This window comes from Vigna unguiculata, chromosome 5 (genome assembly GCF_004118075.2).
Source record: "Vigna unguiculata cultivar IT97K-499-35 chromosome 5, ASM411807v1, whole genome shotgun sequence".
Taxonomy (NCBI): Eukaryota; Viridiplantae; Streptophyta; class Magnoliopsida; order Fabales; family Fabaceae; genus Vigna; species Vigna unguiculata.
Window position 1 is genome coordinate 13,695,877 of NC_040283.1, and position 24,710 is coordinate 13,720,586.

The 24,710-nt window shown below is 33.7% G+C and overlaps 1 protein-coding gene across 2 annotated transcripts; it reads left to right on the forward strand.

The window, feature by feature from the left end:
* The first annotated feature begins 11,974 nt into the window (after positions 1-11,974).
* Positions 11,975-23,862, forward strand: LOC114182948 (U-box domain-containing protein 13-like). Of its 2 annotated transcripts, XM_028069760.1 has the most exons (5): positions 11,975-12,516; positions 13,280-13,396; positions 14,083-14,535; positions 20,038-20,317; positions 22,783-23,862. In XM_028069760.1, the coding sequence occupies exons 1-5, from the start codon at positions 12,253-12,255 to the stop codon at positions 23,580-23,582; spliced, it is 1,914 nt and encodes a 637-aa protein (XP_027925561.1). In that variant the 5' UTR covers positions 11,975-12,252; the 3' UTR covers positions 23,583-23,862. The 2 variants fall into 2 exon arrangements, with proteins under 2 accessions (XP_027925561.1, XP_027925562.1); XM_028069761.1 differs by lacking the exon at positions 11,975-12,516 and having other exon boundaries at positions 13,291-13,484.
* The last annotated feature ends 848 nt before the right edge of the window (positions 23,863-24,710 follow it).

The following is a 24,710-nucleotide window of genomic DNA, read 5'->3' on the forward strand; positions in this document are numbered from 1 at the left end:
CCATCACTTTCGTTTTACATTATCCCTAAATGACTTGCAAAATCCATCAATATATAAATGATAGATCTTTATGATTCTTTCTTAACATTCTAGAAATTTAGTAATAGATCTTCTCCCTCAATGTTTTCTGAATGGGTTAAATATATTTTTGTCCCTCAAGTTTCAGTACACTTTGGAATTAGTCAATCTTCAAAATTTTTTATCAATTTAGTCTTTCATATTTAAAAATGTGTGAATTTAGTCAATTTAACCAAATTTTGTTAGATTTATCTGACGTTTCAAGCACATTCATGATAGTATTTTAATTATTTACACCGTTTTACACATTTTTACTTCAATGTTAAATAAACTTAACAAAATCTGGTAAGAAAGACTAAATTCACGCATTTCTGAAGATGAATGACTAAATTGGTATAAAATTTCTAAGAGGGACTAATTTCAAAATTTACTAAAACTTAAGAGATGAAAAACATATTTAACCCTTTTCTAAATCAACAACCTGAAAAAATCATTTAAATGACATTAAAAACAAAAATGTACACAAAAATCATTTATGAAACCTTCATTAAGCAATTATTGAAAATATGATAGAGCAAATAATCTGAACGAGACCTAAAGCACTGTGTCGTGAAAAAAGGGATGAGTTTGAAATTCAAACAATAACTTTGGAGTCTAAAACCTTACAACATAATAACAATTAGTAAACAAAAAGCGTTTCCAAGAAAAATAAAATAATAAGGAGAATTGTTTAACTTACCTTTTAGTTTGTAATGACAAACAATATCACTAAACCTCCTAAAACAATGACAACATTCTTTTTCATTTCAACAAAAAGATAAATATTCATATTCAAGTATAAACCCCATGCCTTAGAAAGGTATTTCCAGTAGAATTTACTATATCAAACCCTAAACCCTAAAATCTAAACCCTAAACCTAAAATATGTCAACTTCTATCTTTACAACATACATATCACAAAAAAAATCATGAAACCAAAGTAAAGGGTAAAGTAAAGAACATAACAATAAAAAAATGATTATATGGTTATTATGAATCATAGATAAGAGAGAACAATTAAGGATATTTACCTTTGTCTTGTTGTATGTTATCAATGATGTTGCAGAAAGCATTAACACGGGATGGGTCAACTTCACTGAATATAAATAGGAATGCAAATGTGATGTTTAAACACATCAAATTGAACATTGTTGCAAACTTTGAAAAGGTAATGAAGTCTTCACAACTATGAGCATGAACCAAAAGTCAGCCAGTAGAAGTCTTGACTTACCTATCAACTTCTATTTAGATGATCCGTGAAAATATAAAATAATACAAATTAATAAATAATAATTTAATGTAAAGAATATAGAAAAGATTAATAATTTTACAACATAGAAATTAACACATGTTTTAGACCTTAATGTAAGCATAAACGCAGAATATGATCATATTATTGATTCTGACAATCAATCATAAACAATATCTCATACTCATATTGATAATCATGTTGTAAATAGTAAACAGAAGCGTACCTGAATTGGCCATAAAGATAATATTAGAGCACTCCTATATGCGTAGTGATCTTCTTCCTCTTGTAGAGCACCTTGATTTCCCTTTGGTTTTCTTTCTTGATGGGGATAGAGGGAAAGGAACAGGAAAAGTACGTTGACTCTCTGTGTGCTCTCAGAAGGGGATCACGACCATTTATAATCTGAATTACTTAAGTTTTAGTATTTCTAATTTAGCCCCTCATCAAATTAGAAATTACTAACTGGTCTCTACACAATATTTATTTTCATGACATGCCTTTAGCCAAATATTTAATTTAGTCAGATCACTTTATTATTCGGCTTTATAAATAATGGCCCTAACACATTTAATTATGTGTCATATATATGCATGACCCAAAATTACTAACAATCTCCAACTGGTCACAAATATATATGTCCTTACAACCTTATAAATGTGTTAGACTTTATGAGCTCAAAATTGCCATTATATTACTCGAGCATACTCCAAAAGTCTCGTCCATTGATTATATCAGTATGTAGAACCAAACCGGTTTTTCATTGCATCAATCGCAACTAAAACCAACAATGATCACTAATTCTGACACAACCAAATGACATGGATTCATCATGAAATGTGTAGCATGAAAAATTATGTGAAGGTGATCTGTATATAAACATCTATTTTCAACTGGTCCAAACTTTAACTTAATGGGATCAATATAAAAACTTAATGTACAAAGTGTAAAATTAAAACCACATATATAAATAACCAAATATGTCTGAAAGTTTAATGTATGCATACAAGAAATTAAACATAGAACATAAAACATATAAAAATGACTATCTCCCACTAAACCTCAGATTTCTCAAACTGTAAAACACCCATGTGAGCAACATGCTCATGAAAGACCTTGGGTGGAAGTCCTTTAGTTAGAGGATCTACAATCATGGAGTTTGTCCCTAAATGTTCTATGGAAATCTGTCCACTCTGTACTCTTTCTTTAACAACTAGGAACTTAATGTCGATGTGCTTCGACTTAGTCGAGCTCCTATTGTTGTTGGAATACAATATAGTTGATTTATTGTCACAATATAACTTAAGTGGCCTTTCAATGCTTTCCACAATTTTCAGCCCTGTGACAAAATTTCTCAGTCATATCCCGTGATTAGATGCCTCATAACATGCTACAAATTCTGCTGCCATGGTGGATGAAGCTGTAAGGGTTTGCTTGACACTGCGCCAAGAAACCGCACCACCTGCCAACATAAAAATGTAACCTGAAGTAGATTTCGAGCTATCTTGACATCCTGCAAAATCTGAGTCAGAAAACCCAGTGATCTCCAACTGGTCTGACCTCCTATATGTGAGCATATAACCTCTTGTTCTCTTTAAATATCTCATGACCCTCTTTGTTGCTTTCCAATGGTCCATTCCTGGATTGCTTAAGTATCTGCCTAGAACCCCAATTATGTATGTTATGTCTGGACGCGTACATACTTGGGCATACATCAAACTCCCTACAACTGACGCATAAGGAATCTTCTGCATTTCCTCAATTTCCAAATTTCCCTTTGAGCACCGTTTGAGACTGAACTTGTCTCCCTTAGCAACTTGAGTATCCCCGAATTTACATTCATGCATGCTAAACCTTTTAAGAACTTTATCGATATAGCTCCTTTGTGATAATCCTAGAATACCCCGAGATCGATCTCGGTGTATTTGAGTTCCTAATACAAAGGAGGCGTCACCAAAATCTTTCATTTCAGAATTCTTTGACAGAAATTTCTTAATTTCGTGCAATATGCCTATATCATTAGTGGCAAGCAGAATGTCATCAACATACAAGACCAGGAAAATAAACTTGCTCCCCTTAAACTTGTGATACACACAATCATCAACAAGATTCATCTCAAAGCCAAATGAGAGAATTACTTGATGAAATTTATGGTACCATTGACGGGATGCTTGTTTTAGTCCATAAATGGATTTAGTCAATTTGCAAACCATATTCTTTGGGTTTCCCGACACAAAATTTTCTGGTTGCACCATATAGATCGTCTTGTCAATGTCACCTTTGAGAAACGCCGTTTTGACATCCATTTGATGAAGCTCCAAATCATAATGTGCAACAAGAGCCATAATTGTCCTAAAAGAGTCTTTCGACGAAACTGGAGAAAAAGTCTCTTTAAAGTCAATCCCTTCTTTTTTAGTAAATCCCTTAGCTACAAGACGAGCCTTATACCTCTCCACATTACCGTTAAAATCTTGTTTGGTCTTAAATAACCATTTACAACCAATGGGTTTCACACCTTCTGGTAATGGGACAAGTTCCCAAATCTTATTGTCTTGCATGGATTTATACTCTTCCCTCATTACTTCAATCCATTTTTCTGAATTAGGATCATGTATGGCTTGACGAACGGTGATTGGGTCATCTTCCATCACACCATTGTTAGGATCTTCATTTTCTTGGAGAAATACAACATAATCATCTAAAATGGCACTCCTCTTTTCTCTTATGGATCTCCGCAAAGGTGCTGGCTCATGAAGCATAGGTTGTTGAGGATCTTGAGTTTTTTCTTCATGAACAACCAAATCATTTTGAGTATGGGGTTCATCAGCAATGTTTTGTGGAGGTTCCGAACTTACTTCATCAAAAGTAATTGTTTGAATCGGTTCTAGAATTATTACCGATTCTTCTTCCAAAACAAATTTCCTAATCTGATTCTTCCCCCAAACTCAATATCCTCAAAGAATGTAGCAGTCCCTATCTCAAAAATTGTCTTTAATATGGGATCATAAAATTTATATCCCCTGGATCTCTCAGAATAACCAATAAAGTAACTACTTAGTGTTCGGGAGTCCAATTTCTTTTCATTTGGCTTATAAGGTCTTGCCTCAGCTGGACAACCCCACACATGGAAATGCTTTAGACTAGGCTTTCGCCCAATCCAAAGCTCATAAGGTGTTTTAGTAGCTGCTTTAGTTGGTACTCTGTTTAGAATATAAGCTATCGTCTTTAGTGCCTCTCCCCATAGTGACTCTGGTAAGGTGGAATGACAAATCATACTCCTTACCATATCCTTAAGAGTCTGATTTCGTCTCTCAGCTACACCATTGTTAGTGGGTGATCCCGGCATGGTGTACTGTGAGACAATTCCACACTCCTCTAGGTACCTGGCAAAAGGTCCTGGACGCTGTTCACCTGATCCATCATATCTGCCAAAGTACTCACCTCCACGGTCAGATCTAACAGACTTAATTCTTTTGTTGAGTTGATTTTCAACTTCAACTTTAAAAGATTTGAACACATCCAAAGACTGTGACTTTTCATGTATAAGAAATAAGTATGCATATCTTGAGTAATCGTCTATGAATGATATAAAGTATTGTTGACCATTCCAAGAAGGTGTAGGAAATGACCCACAAATATCCGTATGAATCAACTCTAAGACGTCTGAAGCTCTATATGCACCTAATCTCTTCGCTTTGGTCTGTTTGCCCTTAATGCATTCAACACAAACATCAAAGTTTGTGAAGTCAATGGACTCTAAGATTCCATTTGACACAAGTCGTTCAACTCTATTTTTAGAGATGTGACCTAAGCGCTTGTGCTATAATGCTCCTGATTGAGTATTGTCAATTTTACATTTAGTATCATGAGATTCTGTATTGAGGGTTTCATTATAGGTGGTCATAGTATCAAGCAAATATAGATTATCATAAGCCAAAAGTGAACAAGTTCCAACAATATTTAAATTAAAAGACAAACTAAATTCATTGTTTCCAAATGAACAAGAATAACTGGATTTGTCCAAATAAGAAACTGAAATTAAATTCCGTCTAAATGACGGCACAACAAAAGAGTCTTTCAAATCCAAATAAAAACCAGTACATAATCATAATAATAATCTAAAATGCCCAATAGCCTCCACCTCCACCGATTTGCCATCTCCAACATATATCCATCTTTCAGAATCAATTGGCTTTCGGTAGTTTAGGCAACCCTTCATAGAAACACTGATGTTAGTAGTTGTACCTGAGTCTAACCACCAAGTGTTACTAGGTACTGACGCTAAATTGACCTCAGAACAGACCAAAGTAAGAAACATACCTTTCTTTGCACGCCAAACATGATATTTGGCACATTTCTTCTTTACGTGTCCAGTCTTATTGTAAAAGAAACATTTGCTTTCCTGAGATTGTTTCTTTTGTTCTGGACCCTTAGCAGCTTCCTTCTTGGGATTCTCCGATCTCTTTCTTTTGCCCTTAGCCTTTGAGGTGCTTGCAAAATGAGCACTTTCTGTCTTGTCTTGCTTTTGTCTTTCCTCTTCTTGCACAAAATATGAAATGAGCTCATTAAGAGACCATTTATCCTTTTGACAGTTATAAGATACTTTAAACTGATTAAACTGTGCATGAAGAGAAATCAACACCAAATGAATGAGTAAGTCTTCTGAGATTTCAAGCTTTAGTGCCTTGAGTTTGAAGACAATATTAGACATGCTCATAATATATTCCCTGATATTTCATTTGCCTTGATATTTCATGGAGATCAAGTTCTGAAGAAGAGTACTTGCCTCCGCCTTATCGCTTTTTGCAAAGCGCTTCTCAATCTCAGCAAGGACTTTTTTGGCAGTAGTAACGTCTTCAGAAACAGTGCCCCTAAACACCTCTGGGATGCCGCGCCTAATGATCATTATGCTCATGCGGTTTGAGCGATCCCACTTCTCATGATCACTCCTCTCTTCAGGAGTACTCTTCGCCGTAGGAGTAGGGGGTCCCTCAGTCCTTAACGCAAGATCCAGATCCATGCAGCCAAGAATAATTTCAATATTCTCCTTCCAGTCCTTAAAATTTGTTCCATTGAGGATCGGAACAGAATTCACATTGGCAGATACAGAAGCAACTGAAGCTATATATATATAAAACAAGAGAAATAACTTATTATGCTCACATAATAAAATAAATCATTATAAAAATATTCAAATAATGGTTTAACCCATCCCAAAACACCCAATGCACCATTAATATCAAGTTTTTGGACAGTAATATCAACTCCTAGAGGTATCTGGTTGTAATGATCAAACATTGATAATAAAACACGTCCAACAACAAACTAATCTTTGAATTAATTTATCGTCGACAAAGTAAATCCTTATAATTATCACATGTTTATCATCACAAGTGTGTATACAATCCGGCCAAATATTAATCTTCCTTTGGGCTGATCAATACTCGCATGAACGTACATAAACACCAATATTTAACATTTTTTCACGAACTATCTACTCAAGAGAGGTCACTTAGGTGACTTCTTGATTCAATTAATTCATTAAAAATATTAAACAAAACCAAAATTTGATTATATATTTATTCCAAAACCAAATATATTTATTTTATATATTAAACAACCAAAAAATATATAAAATAAATAAAATTATTTATATTCTAAAATATAAATCCTTATGTTCAAATGTCTTGAACCCAAAATTCAAAATTAATTAAAATAATTTACTTCAATTAGGGTTTTAAGAAACCCTAGGATTCTCAATTTGGGGTTTTTCTCCCAAAAAACAAAATTGGGATTAAGGGTTTCAGAATTAGGGATTTAGGGTTCTGAATAGAAATTAATTAAATTAACCAAAGACAAACATGAATCAAGTATGGGTGGCTCTGATACCACATGTAAGCATAAACGCAGAATATGATCCTATTATTGATTCTGACAATCAATCATAAACAATATCACATACCCATACTGATAATCATGTTGTAAATAGTAAACGGAAGCGTACCTGAATTGGCCATAACGATAATATTAGAGCACTCCTATATGCGCAGTGATCTTCCTCCTGTAGAGCACCTTGATTTCCCTTTGGTTTTCTCTCTTGATGGGGATAGAGGGAAAGGAACAGGAAAAGTACGTTGACTCTGTGTGTGCTCTCAGAAGGGGACCACGACCATTTATAATCTGAATTACTTAAGTTTTAGTATTTCTAATTTGGCCCCTCATCAAATTAGAAATTACTAACTGGTCTCTACACAATATTTATTTTCATGACATATGCCTTTAGCCAAATCTTTAATTTAGTCAGATCACTTTATTATTTGGCTTTATAAATAATGGCCCTAACACATTTAATTATGTGTCATATATATGCATGACCCAAAATTACTAACACTTAAACAAAAAACTTGACCAGAAACATAAGAAAGATAACATTTATGAAACATTGTCCTATATAGTTTGAGAGAAGAAACAATTGATTTATGAAAATGATACACATTACTTGAAACACTATTAAGGAAAAACTGTGACTTTAATCGGTTGGATAAAAAGAAGAAGAATTGTGCAAGAAAAAGACGAAATGATAGAAGAAGTTGCATATCTAATGTTCAAAAGAGGTAGCCAAAAACAATAAAAATACAAAAAATACAGTGTGGTTCGTAGTACGTCTAGCAATAATCACGCAAATACAAAGTTTACCTCTAATCAAAGAAAGAGAGTGTGGTACGTACCATATTATATTGGTTATGTTTTGAACCGATATAATATGGACATATTAATCGACTAATAGTAACATGTAATTGTCGACTCCTTATCACATTATTATTACTAGAATCGATATAGCATGCACAAGTTATATCGATTCAATGCATAACTGATGTATTATGATACATATTACATTAACTCTAATAGTTATCAATGTAATAAATGTTAACTGAAAATGCTATAATGTTTATTTTTACATCCCTTTCTTGTCAATGATGGTCATTTTAAATGCATAAATTTCACTTTTATACTAGGGTTATCTTTCCTTTAAGTTGTAACACTCAAATCAACCATCAATTAAAATTGTGAATTTGATCCATGATCCATGGGTCAACCTAAACCCATCTTTAAATAAGCTATTTTTTAGAGGGTCCCCAAATGAGGAAAGAAAAGAGCTCTGGACCCTAAAGTCTCATCTCAAGTGGGTTAGGGTAAAGATCAAGGTGGGCTTGGCCCCACTACAACACTTTAATTAAATCTTAAAAACAAAACCTCCCGTCTGAGTCAAAGGTTGAGTCAAACCCTCTAGGATCAAAGGTCAAGACAAACTGGCTTAGGTCAAGACGGATCATTTCAAGCTGGTTCAGGTTGACTTGGGTTGAAGCTCGAGATGGGTTGCCACGAACCAAAGGGTAAGACGGGCTAACCCAAACAGAAGGTTGAGACTAGGCTAAATCGGATCGAAGGTCGAGACAAACCTACCCAGATCGATGGTTGAGTGGGTCGGTCAAGACCAAAGGTCAAGATGGGTCGTTCGTGGCCGAATGTTGAAATAGGTCATCCAAAGTTGAAGATCGAAATTGGTCATCCAATGTCAAAGGTCAAGGGAGATATGGTCATGAGAGGTTGACTCGGGCAAACCACTCTCGACCGAAGGTTGAGATGGGATAGTCTAGATCGAAGGTTATGACAGATTTGGCCTGAGTAGAAGTTCGAGACAAATTGACCTGGGATGAAGGTCGAGACAGGCGGACCAAGACCAAAGGTTAGTTTGAACTGAAGTTTTGGTTTTCATAATGACTATTGTGTATATGTCCAATTATATATTTACAAACATTAATAGTTTTCATGTTTAAAATTAATCCATAGGTTGATCTGACTAATAGATTTTTTGTGGATATTTTTACCTGTTAATTTTTCTAATGGAGAACTTTTTAGCTTTGTGAACTTTTTTAGTCCAATTGCATGTGGATTAGAGTCAAACCTAGTGAAGTGGGTCAAATAAATAACTCTACATCCAATAAATACGATCACAAATAAATAACAATTTAATTCAAAAGTATTATCCTAAGATTTGATTTTACAAAAGTTTCATTATTATAATCATAAATTTCTTTCCAAGTAAATGAAGTTATGTTCCTATACTTATTCTTAAATTTATGTGTTTCTTAAGTACCGAAAAGTCAAATAAATGCTAAGTTATTCATACACACCTGATTTATAACCACATATCAAAACTGAAATATATTAATTTTTTGTATTCATATTTTCCATGCAACAAGCAAGCATAGAATTGGAGATATATATGAAGAAAAACTTATTCAAAATCAGAAGTTGATTAAAATAGTTTATCTTAAATTTTAATTGTTTTGACGCTCTCATTAAAGAAAGAAAAAAAATTGACCTCAAAATTTTAAAGAAAAATAATTTTTTTATAAAATTTATACAAATAAAATGTTTTAAAAACTATTATATATATATATATATAATTTATCCATTTAATTTAAACTTTTTACCTAAACTTACAAAACAACTTCTTACCCATAACTTTCATTTTATTTTTATTTGATCCATTTTCAAATTTAAAGAAAATCTAAAAGTTATAAAAAAATTAATCAAACATATATTTAGATATACAGTAAACATTCGCTTAAGTTTGCACTCATTTAAGTATGTATCCCACCTAAATCCTTATTTGGATAGAAAAAATTCCTAGATCAATAATTTTGTGACTTTATTTTCAGAAAAGATCACATAAAGTTATTTGATAATTATTTTCAATTTATTCACATATGATTGTCGATTAGCCATTGTGTAAGATGCGACGAAAGGTGAAGAACACACTCTTAGCTTGATTTAACTGGTCTGATGATATATACGAAGAATTTTTCAACTCAGTCATATGAATAACATAAAATAACAAGTTCCTCCCGTAACATATCTTTTTTATCTCATATTTCTCATATTTTTAAAACCCTTACAAATTTCTGACACTCATAATATTTGATGTTGTAATCATATGACTCCTAATATTTCATATTGTAATATGACTCGTGAAATTTTATAAGTCTGCATCCCAATAAAGTCCGCATCAAACTCTCAAGATCAAAATACGGACTTAAGTGAATGTTTACTGTATCTAAACATTTTGAGTAAAATTTTTTCCAAAATAATATAAAAAATTATAGCATCACAACTTAAAACAACATTTCCACTATTACACTTAGCCGTAACCGAAGTTACATTCTACATCCCTATCCTTTCTTCTTACGTTGCAGAGCTCCACCTCGTCTTCAAATATGTTTCCTCGTGTTTTTCCTTTGTTCTCTAATTTAATTTTGAGACAAATTTACTTTGGGTGAGTGATTCACTTAGTTAAATTAGAATAGTGCTTCACGATGTTAAAGTGATAATTTGCTTAGTAAACATGTTTTGAGTGTAGGGCCTAATATTTACTTAAATAATTTTGTTCACGTTTTTAGATCTTTACTCCAGTTGTCTGTTTGGTTCTCCTACTAATGAGTGTACCTGTTAGGTGTATAAAGAGGCTATGATATTACATGGGTCCATGATTAGGGTTGACCTAATCATGACTTAATTGTTTCTTAAACTTGATTACGAACCTATTTACGATAATTATGAAGCTGGTTGTTTACTCCTGTCGCCTTTCGGTTGCTCCCGTGCGGCATCATTATACAAGCGCGGTCGTTTGTCAGTTGATGTTACACACGCCTTCATAATATTCAAAGTGATCGTCAAATCGTAGTGATTTGTTTAACATCACTTCAACATTTGATGATTGGTTGATGTCACACATATCTTCATATGTCGAGCATTATAACTTGAACGACCGATCACCAATCGATGTCACATATATCTTCATATATGTCGAGCATCATAACTTGAACGACCGATGATCGATCGATGTTGAACATATCTTCATATGTCAAACATCGTTGTAGTTGTCACCGAAAACAAGACATGGAGAACACTACTCAAGAACAAAATGAGTGTAAAAAAAAGATCGTTCTAGAAAGTTCCATTTGAAAAGTATTTCATGTGTTCCAGAAAACTCTTTCCAAATGCATTTTATGTGAAATGTTCTAAAAAACTTGTTTTAGAAGGTATTATATATACTCTAAAATGTTTATTCTGAAAAACCTTTTTTTAGATGTATTTCATACATCCCAAAATTTTGTTTCAGAAATTTTGCTGTATAATCTTGTTCTGAAAATTCTGAAAAACTTGTTTTGAAAATTTTCCAAAAATCACGAAGGATAGAGTGTTATTTTAAAAGTATTGGGGGTATGAGAAGAAATTATGGAGGTGTAGAAAGTAGAAGCCTCAAGGTTTTCTGTTAGGCCCTGTACACATCGCTGACATTGTGTGCATCAACTCATGCATTGTGTGTGGATTATTTGGTGACAGATTAGTATTTTTTTTCTTCACTAGATAGGTATCATTATTATGAAAATAAGTTATAAAAACATTTATTTATGTTTAAAAAAGAAAATTTTGAATTTTTTTCTGAACAAACGTAATTGTGAAAATAAATATATTATAATCTAAAGCTAAATTGAAAAGCTTGATACAATTTCAATCTATAATAGCAAATAACTATGAAAAAATCACTTCTGGGTTTTATGTATAGAACCGGTAATACGATTCGACTATTTCCAAATTAAAATCTCACAAATTCACAGTACAAACAGAGAAAGAGGAAATAGTAAAATAACTAAAACTATAATTTGTTCATTGAAAATTAATATAAAAATTTGCATTTTCAGCAACGGTTTTCACTGAACGACATGCGTCGTTCCCTCAAATATCTTCATCCGCGGCGCCATGAGTTAACCGCTATTTCACAACCCGTCACCCTTCTTCGATCTTATGCTTAACTTCACCTTCACCACGTGATTGTGGGACCCACACACGCGCTTTGGCATTCTCGCTTCGCTTCTTCTATGGCGGAAACGGACCCTTCCTGGGTTCTCCGCAACCTCTCTCGCGTTTCCACCCAAATCTCGTACCTCTCCTCCTTTAAGCCTATCCTCAGAACCCAATGCTGCGACCTAGCTCGCCGCATACGCTTCCTCGCTCCTCTCTTCCTCGAATTGCATGACAACGTCGTCTTGTCCAGTGCCGTTTCCTTCCACGCGCTTCAGGAAGCGCTCTTCAAGGCCAAGGATTTGCTCCAATTCGCCACCACCGCAAGTCAGGTTTTCATGGTGCGATCTTCAATTCACTCCAGGAGCTTTGTGTAATTAAACTGCATTACTCGTTTGTAAAATGATTGTTAAATATTTTGTTTTAATTATTTTAAAATTCATTAAAAGTTACAAGCACCTATTACACCATATCTATACTTTAATGAGATTCACTGTTTTACCCGTAATTTTATAATTTTTTTAAAAGAAAATTAGGTTTAATTACTTGTTTCTCAATGTCTCTACAAAATATTGACTTTGATAGATTAAGTAAAATTAATTTATTTTTATATAAAATACATCGATTTTGATATATTAAAAAAATTTTAGTTTATTTTAAAATATAAAAATCAATATATATTAATGTATTCTGAAGACACATATAGCATCAGACAATTCAAATTTATATAAATGAAATTTGTAGTCTTCATTGAATAAACTAAAAAATATTAAAATTATATGTGTATGTAGGTACTAAAGATGATAAAGAATAAAAAAATTATGTATGTCGCTGGAAGGAAATGTTTTTAGATATAGGAATTTGAAATGGAAGGAATTGTAAGAGTAGAAACCACAGTAATTTAATCAGCAATGTCTGTTCAAAAGAGAATTAGGGTAGCCAAATGAGTAGTTAAACTGGAATTGAATTAATATTGTGCGTTCAAAAGAATATTATAGGGTGTGTTGCATGTACTTCTTTATGGTTTGCTTTTTGTAATGTCATTTGTTGTATATTTGAATTTCATTTGGTGTTTGGTTCTGTGGATGTTGCTTGGAATTGCAGATACTGGACAGAGAGCAAGTTAAGCACAGATTCACAGATGTTGCTGTTCGTTTTGAACATGCTATGAGCAAGATCTCCTTTGATGAGCTTGATGTTTCAGAAGAAATCAAGGAACAGGTGAATAATGTTTGTAAAGCTTTCTTTCTCGGGAGAACTTGATACTTCTAACTCAAGGAGAATATTGCGTGTTAGTAATTTTATAAAGGTGATTGAGTACATTAAATATCTTGAGAAATAATTTTATTTTTTCTTTTTGGTTATGCCATGAAGCATTGCTAATTGCTAAGAAAGTGAGGTCACATTTGGGTAAATAGTTTAGTGCGTGTCAGATTAAACATATTTTTTTGCTTACTTTTGTCAGCTTGGGAGAGCTTTAAAGAAATAAGTGATTATTTGTTCAGACTTGTTTAATTGTTTATTTTTTCTTTTTTCGATTTAACAATTTCATTAAGGCAGATTATTGCTCTTTCTCCATATTGAAGCACCAAAATATGTGAAACTTGTAGCTTGTTTATATAAGCTTCGCTAAGAAAAATATCGGAATAAGCTAAAAAGAGCTGACAGAAAAGTCATAAGCCACTTTATAAAATTAAATATTTGTTTAAGTGTTTATATTAAAAGTTAAGCTCAAATAAGTTTTTTTATAGATCTTTCAAATATCCTCCAAAAAATATTATTTTCCTTGGTTTCTTTGTCTTCATTTTTGTAGTGAGTTCATCAATATCTTGTTTGTCTGTAGATGCCACTTTTCGTTCTGTCTTAATTGTAAGTTCTCATTTCTCTGCTACTGTTGTCATCTTCAGGTTGCACTTGTGACCACTCAGTTTAGAAGAGCTAAAGAGAAGTTTGATCCACCGGGTCTTCAGCTTTATGAACAACTATTGTCTGTTTACAACCAGAGCTATGATGTGAACACTGAAACTGCTGAACTACGTTTAATCTGTGAAAAGCTACAATTTATCAATGTGGATGATGTCAAGCAAGAGTCACTTGCTCTAGAAAAGATGGGCGTAGAGAGGTGGGATCATTCTCAGAAAAGGATACAGGATATGTCGTTGGTTGTGCTGAAAAAAATCCAAGATTTCTTAATGGAGGAATCAGGAAACATTATTGTGCCACCAAGTGAGGATATATGTCGACAAACTGAGGAGTCATTTGTGAAATCATGTACGCAATCACTGGTTATACCTGATGAGTTTCGCTGTCCAATATCTCTAGAGCTAATGAAAGATCCTGTTATCATTTGCACAGGACAGGTTTGTGCTTAATATCACCTTTTTTGATTGTCCTTATGTATTATAGAAGTTCAGAAGCTATTACGGCTGACTGATATGTTTAGTTTATTGGCATGTAACAATAGAAACCAAAGTTGCTTCTTCAAAGTCACCTTCAATTAAGTTCATTTATTATACAGTTTATGGTTGCTAGTTTGAGTTTTTATACAAGGTAATCTATGAGTACTTTTTTGGTTGTTCTTTTCTGTAACGTTATTCAATAACGTGACCTTGTTTACTTTAAACGAACCTTAAACAGCAATTAGTAACCAAAAATGTTGCGTGGTTTTTAGTGGTATATGACTAGGTCGAATATTACCGTATACAAATATGTCAAACTTGAGAGTTATGTAAACTTGAGAACTATGAAACACAGACAGTGGGCACAACACGGGCACATTCACTATGACATCTGTATTATCTAAAATGTAGGACCCGATGACATGGAAATATATATATATATATATATATATATATATATATATATATATATATATTTGAATTATGTAATATGACAATCAAGATTTATAAATTCAAAATCATCTTAAAAAAGCTAGTCAAATGTAACAGATTGAACAAATTGTTGCCTGGAACAAAAATGGATCTGGATCTAATCTATCCATCTAAAATCCAAAAAGTGAAAAGAGATTTTAGTTCATTTAAGACATTCCACCCCCTTGTTGATCATAATCATTGTGAAAGACACTCTAGCTCAGGTTCTTCTACAAACAAATTAACAATTTCCAGAATTTCACAATCATCAAGTGAATTAAAATCTTTTCTATCAATGACTACATTTTTGTTTCCTCTTCATGATAGTGTGGAGTATTCCTTGAAAGAAGTAGAAGATTTCTGTGAACAAATACCAAATCTCTTGTAAATAGTATCTTCGATATGTCCATAGTAATTGGGAGAAAAATATCTTTAGAATCTGGCTATTCATTTAAACATATTTTTCTTTTGTTATTTTTGATGAGAATGTAATTTGTATGATTATCATTGATAAAATATTGTTTATTTCTTTACATAGTTCAAGTTGGTATAATAACTCCAAATGTTGGGTTAAGAGCTTTGTTTCTGTTGCCACACAAATGTCTGCTGTTGCCATCACCCTTTGAGGTTAATGGTGGGTTAGAAAGGTGTGTATTAAACTGACGATCACAAGGTTGAAAACTGTGTTTCTGATGGAGTCGCCGTCATGCGTCACAACTAGTGTCGACATGAGTTGAAATTTAATTTTGTGATCCCTCTGAAGAGGCTTGAATTTGCAACCTTCAACTTCTAAGACGGAATTTCTGACGTGAAATTTATCCTTTTGGATCCAATGATCTTCCAAATGTGGTGGACTCCTACTAGTTTGGTGGCCGAAAATATTTGTAATGGAGCCAATATATTTAGATGATTTTGAAGGGATGGTCAAGATTAGATCACATAGATGGCAGAGGACTGGGGTCAAATGACGTTAATTTTGTGATTTGGGATAATGAAGCCCCACTAATCATGATCTATGGCATTTCATGGTTCCTGAGATAAGTCGAAACTATATGTTCTAATCCTTTGCTAAAGAGATATGAGATTATTTAAATAACACTTTTCTTTGAAGAAGGATTTTATTGTCTGCAACTAAAGTGGTGTGTTTTAGATAGGTACCAATATTTGGGGATGTGTAAAACAAATGCAACTACACATGTTGAAGTCATGGAAAGAGGAAACATCTTTAAATTCTTAAGTGGCTTGAACCATGAATATGACATAGTTAGGATACAAATATCAGGGAAAGAAAAGTTGCATCCTCTTTTGGAAGCATTTTTTATTAGAAGGGAGAAGAAAGTCAAAAGGTTGTCATACTCAATGAAAGAATCTCCAACATAGACTTCGTCATGAAAATAGGACAAGGAATTTTCAAGGGATTAAACCGAGAAGGAGGTCATCAGTAAAAGATAACCATGGAGAATATTGTTCATACTATAGAAGATCTTGGCATACTAAGGAAACATGTTTCAAACTTTATGGAAGAGATAAAGTCTTGGCAGGCATGGGAGGCAACAAAGGAACCTCACAGAGATGGGTAAGCAATACTACCTCAAAACATGAAGAACATATCAACCTAGTGCTCCACCTCAAGTAGATCTTGATAAGAAAGCTTATAAGGATGAATTTGTTCGTCTGAGAACAATGACTGAATCAACGAGTATGTTCTCTATATTGTGTATCTTGCCCATGAAAGATGAGTTAATTCAATACAATTGGCCCTATGTCTTAGGATGTTTGGGTTATTAATTCAAGACCAACTAATCATATGTATAGTTTTGTGTGGGAGGGTTCAAGTTCCTCAAAATACTTGGGACTAATTCAATTGAGAACTGATAGTGTTTGAAGGTCTCTTTTAAATAAAAAAAGTCATTCTTGTTTCTTTGATTATTGTTCTAGATTCAAATCTTATCCAAGTTCTGTGAAAATGTCGCTCAAATCAAATCGTCTAATCACTAGAACAACAATCTTGGCTTCATAAGTTCCTTTGCTATGAATTCTGTATTGAATACAAATTTGCTAAAGATAATGTTAGGGTTTGATCCACCTTCCAAATCATTTTTCTTGGCTATTTCTCAACCTACATGGAAAATCATCAGTTTGCAGTTTGTTTAGAGCTTCAATCACATTTGATTCTAAGCACAATGAGATTCTTCAAGCATGCAAACAAGGTAATCCTTTCTATGCAAACAAAGGTTGGTAATTCCTCCTATGCATCCCTTTATTTAGCAAGTTCTCCAAGAATTCTATAACTTTCCCACCGGAGACCATCTTGAAAGGGGACATATTGTGGCTAGAATTTCTGCCTAGTTTTTTCCAGCAAGGCATGTACCAGGACATTAAGAACCACATGCAACAATGTCTCCTGTGCCAACAAGCTAAAATGACTAACATGTTATTTCTGGCCTGTTACAAGCTCTCCAGTTCCTACCCAAATTTAGGAAGAATTGGTCATGTAATTTATTGTTGGCTTACCTCCCTGATGGCTTTACAGTTATTTTGGTGGTTATTGATAGATTATCTGAATGTGCTCACTTTGTCACACTCAAAATTGATTATAACAGCAAGCAAGTTGAAGAAGTATGCAGGAAGCACATTTTGAAATTGCATGGCCTTCCAAAATCAATTGTATCCGATTGAGACAAAGTCTCTAGTAGCAATTTTTGGCAACAATTGTTCAAACTGAGTGGCACTACATTTCCATGAACTTAGCATACTACCCCCAAAGTGGTGAAGAACTGAGGCCCTGAGTTGGTGTTTAGAGATGTATTTGACGTGTTTCATAGTGGATAACCTGAGGGAATGGAGTAAGCTACATCCATGAGCAAAATTTTAGTGCAATCGTTCCTTCCAATCTAGCATTGACGACTCCCCTTCTTAGTTGTTTATAGTGGAGATCTCAATACCATTGTCAATTACCAATTGGGTTACATTGATCCTTCCAATCTAGCATTGACGGTTCCCCTTCTGAGTTGTTTATAGTGGAGATCTCACAACGTTTCCAATTACCAATTGGGTTACATTGATCCACCCTCCCTACAAGAGTTGTTGCAACAACGAGACCTAGCCCTCATCTAAAAGACCATTCAATTAAGGCTTAACATCAAATGAAGAAATTTGAGACAAAAAGCGTATTCCACTAGAGTTTTGAGAAGCTGAATTCTTGTTGGTCAAATTATAGCCATATAGACAACATCCAATGGCTCTTCAAAAGCTTCAGAAACTAGGACTATAATATTTTGGTCCTTTTCCCATTGTCTAAAAAATTGGTTCAGTGGCATATAAGTTACTCGAGTTTGCTTCAACTGAAATTCATCCATCTTCCATTGTTTAAAGAGATGCAAAGATGATCGTCAAGAGCTATATCTGCCACTTCCCTTACTCATCAATGTGTTCAGCCCTATTGTTGAATCTAACAGAATTCTTGATTCTCGAATTATCATAAGAGGTGATCAACATATTGCTCAAGTTTCCCAAGTTTCCATCAATCGAATGGTTTAGATGCAACTCAAGCTACTTGCCAGGACACCGTTATTATTAGCAGAGATTATCCTAACTTCAACTTTGAGAACAAGGTTGTTTTTTATGGGTGAGGGAATGTTATGAGAGTAGAAGAGTCGCTGGACAAGGAGTCACATGGAAATGATGAATTGGTTAGAAGGGAACGTGGGAAAACCGTTATGAAGAATAGACATGTGGCAGAGGGCGAGGAAGGCAGGAATATATTGGAATTTGTTTCATCTCTGCCTGGCAATTTCTATTCTTCTTCTCTGTATTCTGTTTCACTGATTACAGTGCTAGCCATCGTTCCTAGATGTAAAGAACCATATACTGCTTACTAGATCCATAATTTAGAGATTTCATTATTACACTATTGTTTTTCTTTGCCTTTTATTGTGAGCTTCTTACATAAACTTTGTAAACTTGACTCATAAATTGAAGAGTTTTCTCAATATAAAAATAACATTAAAATATGTATATTATACCGAAATACTCCCATATCTAAAAATTAAACTGTAAAAATCAGGCTTGTCAGCAGTTTTCAGCTTCTTTTTGCTGCTCTGTTTGAATCAGGCTTGTATGTGATCATAGCTTATATAATAACTTTTAGTTATTAGAACTTTCTAATCTAATTTCTTTTCTTAAATAAAATACTATGATACAATTAGATGAAGATAACCGCATGTATCATTGAAAAATTGGTTTCTTATATAGTGGATAAAGATAACTTGGATACCAAAAGATTTTCTGTTTTGTATTGTACTTAGGAACTTGTAAGTAATGCTGACAATATTTGGGAAAAAACCAGTTCTTATTCTCCTTTCCCTTTGGAAGTAAGGGTAATATAATGTTATTCTGTCTGAAGCAATGCGTTAAAAGCTGTGAAAGTTTTTCATTTTAAAATCAACAGAAATTTGGGTAGATTCCATAGAATGCTTGATTTAGTTTTCTGAGAGCACTGCTATCAGTGAGCATGAGGCTTAACAATGTTAATTAAAACAACAATTCTGGTTGGGTGATATCATTCTCAAAAGGATGCATTTGAGTTTGAGGTACTTGAAAAGATGCATTGAAACTATATTTCAGTATGAAGGATGCTGGCCATTGGATCTTTTCTAGTATTGTCAGTGGCTGAGCTGGGTTGGACCAGTGTTTTCTTTTCTTTTCATTCTGGGGTGGTTAGTGGGCTTTGGTCAGTGGCAGAGTTATCCATTAATATGATCATGGTTGACTGGGGGGATGCTTAAGAAAAACACTATGTAACAAATAGTGGATTTAAAAAAAAAAAAAATTAAAGATGACTCCCCCTTAGTCTTGGTGCTTGATAAGATGATAACAATACTTTTAACATATCCATAATTTAGAAAATATGGGCTTGTAAGATAATATATTATTTAGAAGTTGTCTACATTTAGTAACTTTGTAATTATGTTATCTTGACTCTTTTTGCAGACATATGAACGATCTTGTATAAAGAAATGGCTTGAAGCAGGACATGGAACGTGTCCCAAGACTCAGCAGATTCTTTCCACTCCCATCCTCATACCCAACCATGCTTTATATGGCCTGATATCAAGTTGGTGTGAGGCAAATGGAGTGGAACCACCTAAAAGGTTAGGGAATTTATGGCTCTGTAAGACAACATTGGATGGATCTTCTGAATTAGTAGATCTTGATATCTTAGTGAGCAAACTTTCTTCCAGAGGTATTGAGGATCAACGAAGTGCTGTAGGTGAGCATTGTATCGCATACATTTCTTCTCTTCCTCTCTCTCTCTCTCTTCACAATATATTGGTTATTGTGGTTTAAGTGGTAGGATTGCTAGCTGTTAGAGTGATGGCAACATAACTTACGAAATTAGTAATTTTGAGATTAGTGGATTTAGGGAAAATTTGTAATCAAGAAAATTGAGAGGACTATTTTTTGTTGATGCATACCAATGTTAATCTTTGATGTCTGCAAAATCTAATTTGATGAAAATATGAAGTAGAAGATAAGATGAAAGTAATCTATCGCATGAAAGCTAGAATCTAGTATTTACATGAAGTACAAAGTTTGATTAAAACAAACAATCAATAGGATTGCATTATTCTGCTATGTTCCTTCTTTCGGAAAGGAAGTATAATAACATGTTGAACAAACCTTTAATTTATTCTGCATTAATGAGGAATATGTGAAAATGAGTACCTACTATTGAAGCTATAAAAGAAAATATGAAAAATTAGTGAAATACCCTTAGAACTGGAAGTTTAGAATTAAATAAAATATGGCTTACCACATACTGTACTAATTGTTTCCACAACGTAATGTTGATTGGGTATGGCCTTTCGGATTTGGAGTATCGTTACAACCATCCGTAATTTAATTCAAAACATCAAGATGATTTTGATTGTAAGGCTTCTGTTCAGTAATCCTCTGAAGAGCTAATAATATGAAAAAAGTAAATGAAGGACAAAGAATTAAAGGGTTATAAATACAACCAAGTTTTTAATAAAATCACTTTGAGGTTAGGGCAAGGTATTTTCAGTGGTTTCTCCTGATATTTTCTTAAATGTTTTTTAGCCTTACACATTGGGCTATCTTCTATGTCTGATCCACTTTTTTTCAAATGGTATATCTCACACCACTAGACCACCTTAGGCAAGTTTCCATTATCTTCTCAATAGGTATTAGTCCAACTTTCTGTTGGATAAATTTATTCCTGATGTTATCTTTATTGTATTTCCCTCATTGCTTCAGGATTCTTATCTTCAATACACTAATTATTTTGCATACTAGGCTCTTCATTAACCAAAATTCAGTACCGCATCACTGGTCCTACAGCTGTCTGGTATAATTTTCTGTTGAGTTTCTTCAGCAGTTAGGCACATTATGACCATAAAATCAAATTGGTTCCTCGATATGCTGGTATGTGTTAATCTACCACAATTTACTTTTTCCCTTAGTTTCATAACGTGGATCCAAAACACAAGTTTGGCTCCTATCTAGTTTGCATAGTTTTGTAATTGTATGTCTCCTTTATTCTTGTAAATAGGTACCAACGTTCTTTTTGGTACTCAATTTTAAATTTTCTTAGGCCTCGTTTTTGCATTGAACAAATTCGTATCTAACTTAATATTTCCATCCTTTAATTGTTCGATAGGTATATGATATGGTAAATTTATTTTTCATCTTCTTTACCATGTCACTTACCCAAAGTTCTCTGAAATTGTGGTAGGTTTAATTTGGGTTATCCTTTCTAGTGCTAAAACTCCTCAAAGTCCATTATTCTTGTATATTCATCATTGAATAAACTGTAGAAACAAATCTTCCATCATTCCATTATATCATGCTTAGTTAACAAAACATTTTCATCTTTGTTATTGTATTTTACTTTCTTTCTCTTCCGAGGCATGTTTGTATATAACTCTCCCCAACTTTTTGTGCCTAAAGATTGATATTACCTCACAACCTTCAGCAAACGCATTCTTTGTCTTAGCTTTATTGTTTCCCATGATTTTAGCACTTCCAAAAGCAGTGTTGTCCGTTCTTTTATGCATATATATATATATATATATATATATATATATATATATATATATATATATATATATATATATATATATATATATATATATATTGTGTTTTCTGGGGGGGCTTATTTTACTTAAAAAGGAATTTGTTATCTGCTTTTTTTTATAGCATGATTTAATGCTAGTATGTACCATTCTCCGAATTGCACTTTTCTCCATATTTCCCTCCCAGTATGATGACAGCTACAACTGGTGGCCTGGTGAACTTCTTGCTAGGTTTAATGCATATAGACAGAATCTAGCTAATATAAATTATGCGAGCTAAGTGCACAGAGGTATAATTGTATGTTTAAAATTAGATTTAAGAAAGCATCACAAATTTATAATTTCTTTTGGGGTTCTGGGGAGTAGACTAAATAAAAATTTAGGATGAGATAATGTTCCCTTTCTAAATTTAATATGCCGTAAGCCTTAGTAGTATCAAACCCAAGACCCATCTGTCTATGCAGTTCAATCCTACAAATGAAGAGATCATAGATTTATTTTCAGAGGATTTTTGCTTTGCCTTTTGACATTGTTTTAGTTTGAGGAAAAGCATTTTTATAGACCTCTCAAATCCCCACCGTTGTATTTCCTATTAATGTTGTATGTTGATAGGAGTGCCTTTATCCTCATTGTATTGCAGGGGAGGTCCGACTTCTTGCCAAGCAAAATAGTCAAAATCGAATGCTGATTGCTGAAGCTGGTGCTATACCTCGCCTTGTTGATCTCCTTTACACATCTGATGCTGTCATCCAAGAACATGCAGTTACTGCTCTTCTGAACTTGTCTATCTATGCGGACAATAAAGAGCGTATCATGGCTGCTGAGGCTGTGCCAGGCATCCTTCATGTGCTAGAAAATGGTAGTATGGCAGCCCGAGAAAATGCAGCAGCCACCTTTTTCAGCCTTTCTACGGTGGATGAGAACAGACTAGCAATTGGTGCATCTGGAGCAATCCAGGCATTAGTTACTCTATTTTGCGAGGGAAGTCCAAGAGGGAAGTTGGATGCTGCAAAAGCACTTTTCAATCTTTGTTTATCTCAAGGAAATAAAGGACGGGCAATTAGGGCTGGTATTGGGCCCAAGTTGATAGAAATGCTAATAGAACCTGATGGGGCAATGAGAGACGAGGCATTGGCAATAATGGCTATAGTAGCTAGCCATCCCGATGGAAAAGCAGCAATTGGATCTTTGAATGTTGTATCCACTTTGGTGGAATTATTGAGCAATGGATCTCCTAGGAACAAAGAGAATGCAACTTCAGTGTTGGTTCTCCTCTGTCATGGAGATCCTCTAAACTTGTCCATTGTCAATTCGCCTATGGTGATCAATATTCTCTTGGACTTGACAGAAAATGGTTCAGAAAGGGCCAGGCGGAAAGCTGGCCAGCTTCTTGAGTTAATAGGAAATCATTGTGAACATACTATGAAAACTTCTAACTAGATTTTAGGTGCATCTGTTGTCATATTAAGTTACAGCAGCCAGCACGGTTTGTGATCAAAGATATGATTTATATACTATAGGCTACTAGTATAGAATCCCCAATATTTCCTTTTGATTTTTAGTTTAAAGGAAATTTCAATTTTACTCTACTAATTATATAGCTGAATTGAAACAGTTGTGCTGTAAGTAAAGCTTGCAACAAGTGTTAAGCTTGAAATATAGATTTTTGTTGACATTAGAAAAAAATTATATATATACTTCATCCGAACTCCTACTGACATTTCTTTTTCCCAGTGAAATGTCTTGAATAGTGTTGTTGAGTCTCATGTTTTAGTGTATCACTTGTGATCCAAGATTCTTTGTCTTTCGGTGGTGAGTCTCAATTACACATCTTGATCCAAAAGGCTACAATATTATAATATGTTTCCCTTTCTTTGTGGGTGTGCAAGTTTTTGTATGCATGTCATATCAGAAAAGATACATGTCTCGATGTTGATTTCCACAAAGATATGGTAAAATGATTGTAGGTAATGGAGGCATGGTTACGTGATTCATTATTCCTGGTTAGGATTCCCTTATAACACACTTTCTTCTTTTGTTTTGGGTGATGTCATTATTCTCACAAAAATGTATTTAGCAAAAAGGAAAAGGGCCACGATGTGGAAATTGCGAAAAGACAGGTATTACGTAATATGAAACAACAGTTGCAGAGGGACCATGAAGGATGATGGATATCAAATTATCTGCATGATTTATGGTATTGTTATCTGTTGAACATTAAAAATACATTGATATTAATATATTAAAAGTTTTTTTAACATATTTTAAAATATCAAAATCATTATGTATCAGTGTATTTTAAAGACATAACAGAAGAACGATGGAATAAAAAATCCAAATTGAAGAATGATGTTGTGTACTGAAACATTATCATGAAAAACAGTGAAGCAGGTACTTGAGGTTGTTAGAAGGAGATGATGGATAAAGAAGGTTGCAATTGCAAAGGTGAATCAGCATGGTAGTGAAAGAGACACACTGCCACTACATAGACCAGGAATCAGGAAGACAGTAACTGGATAGTAACGTCTTCCAACATTATTAGTTTGCCAAATTTGTGGCTGCCTTCTC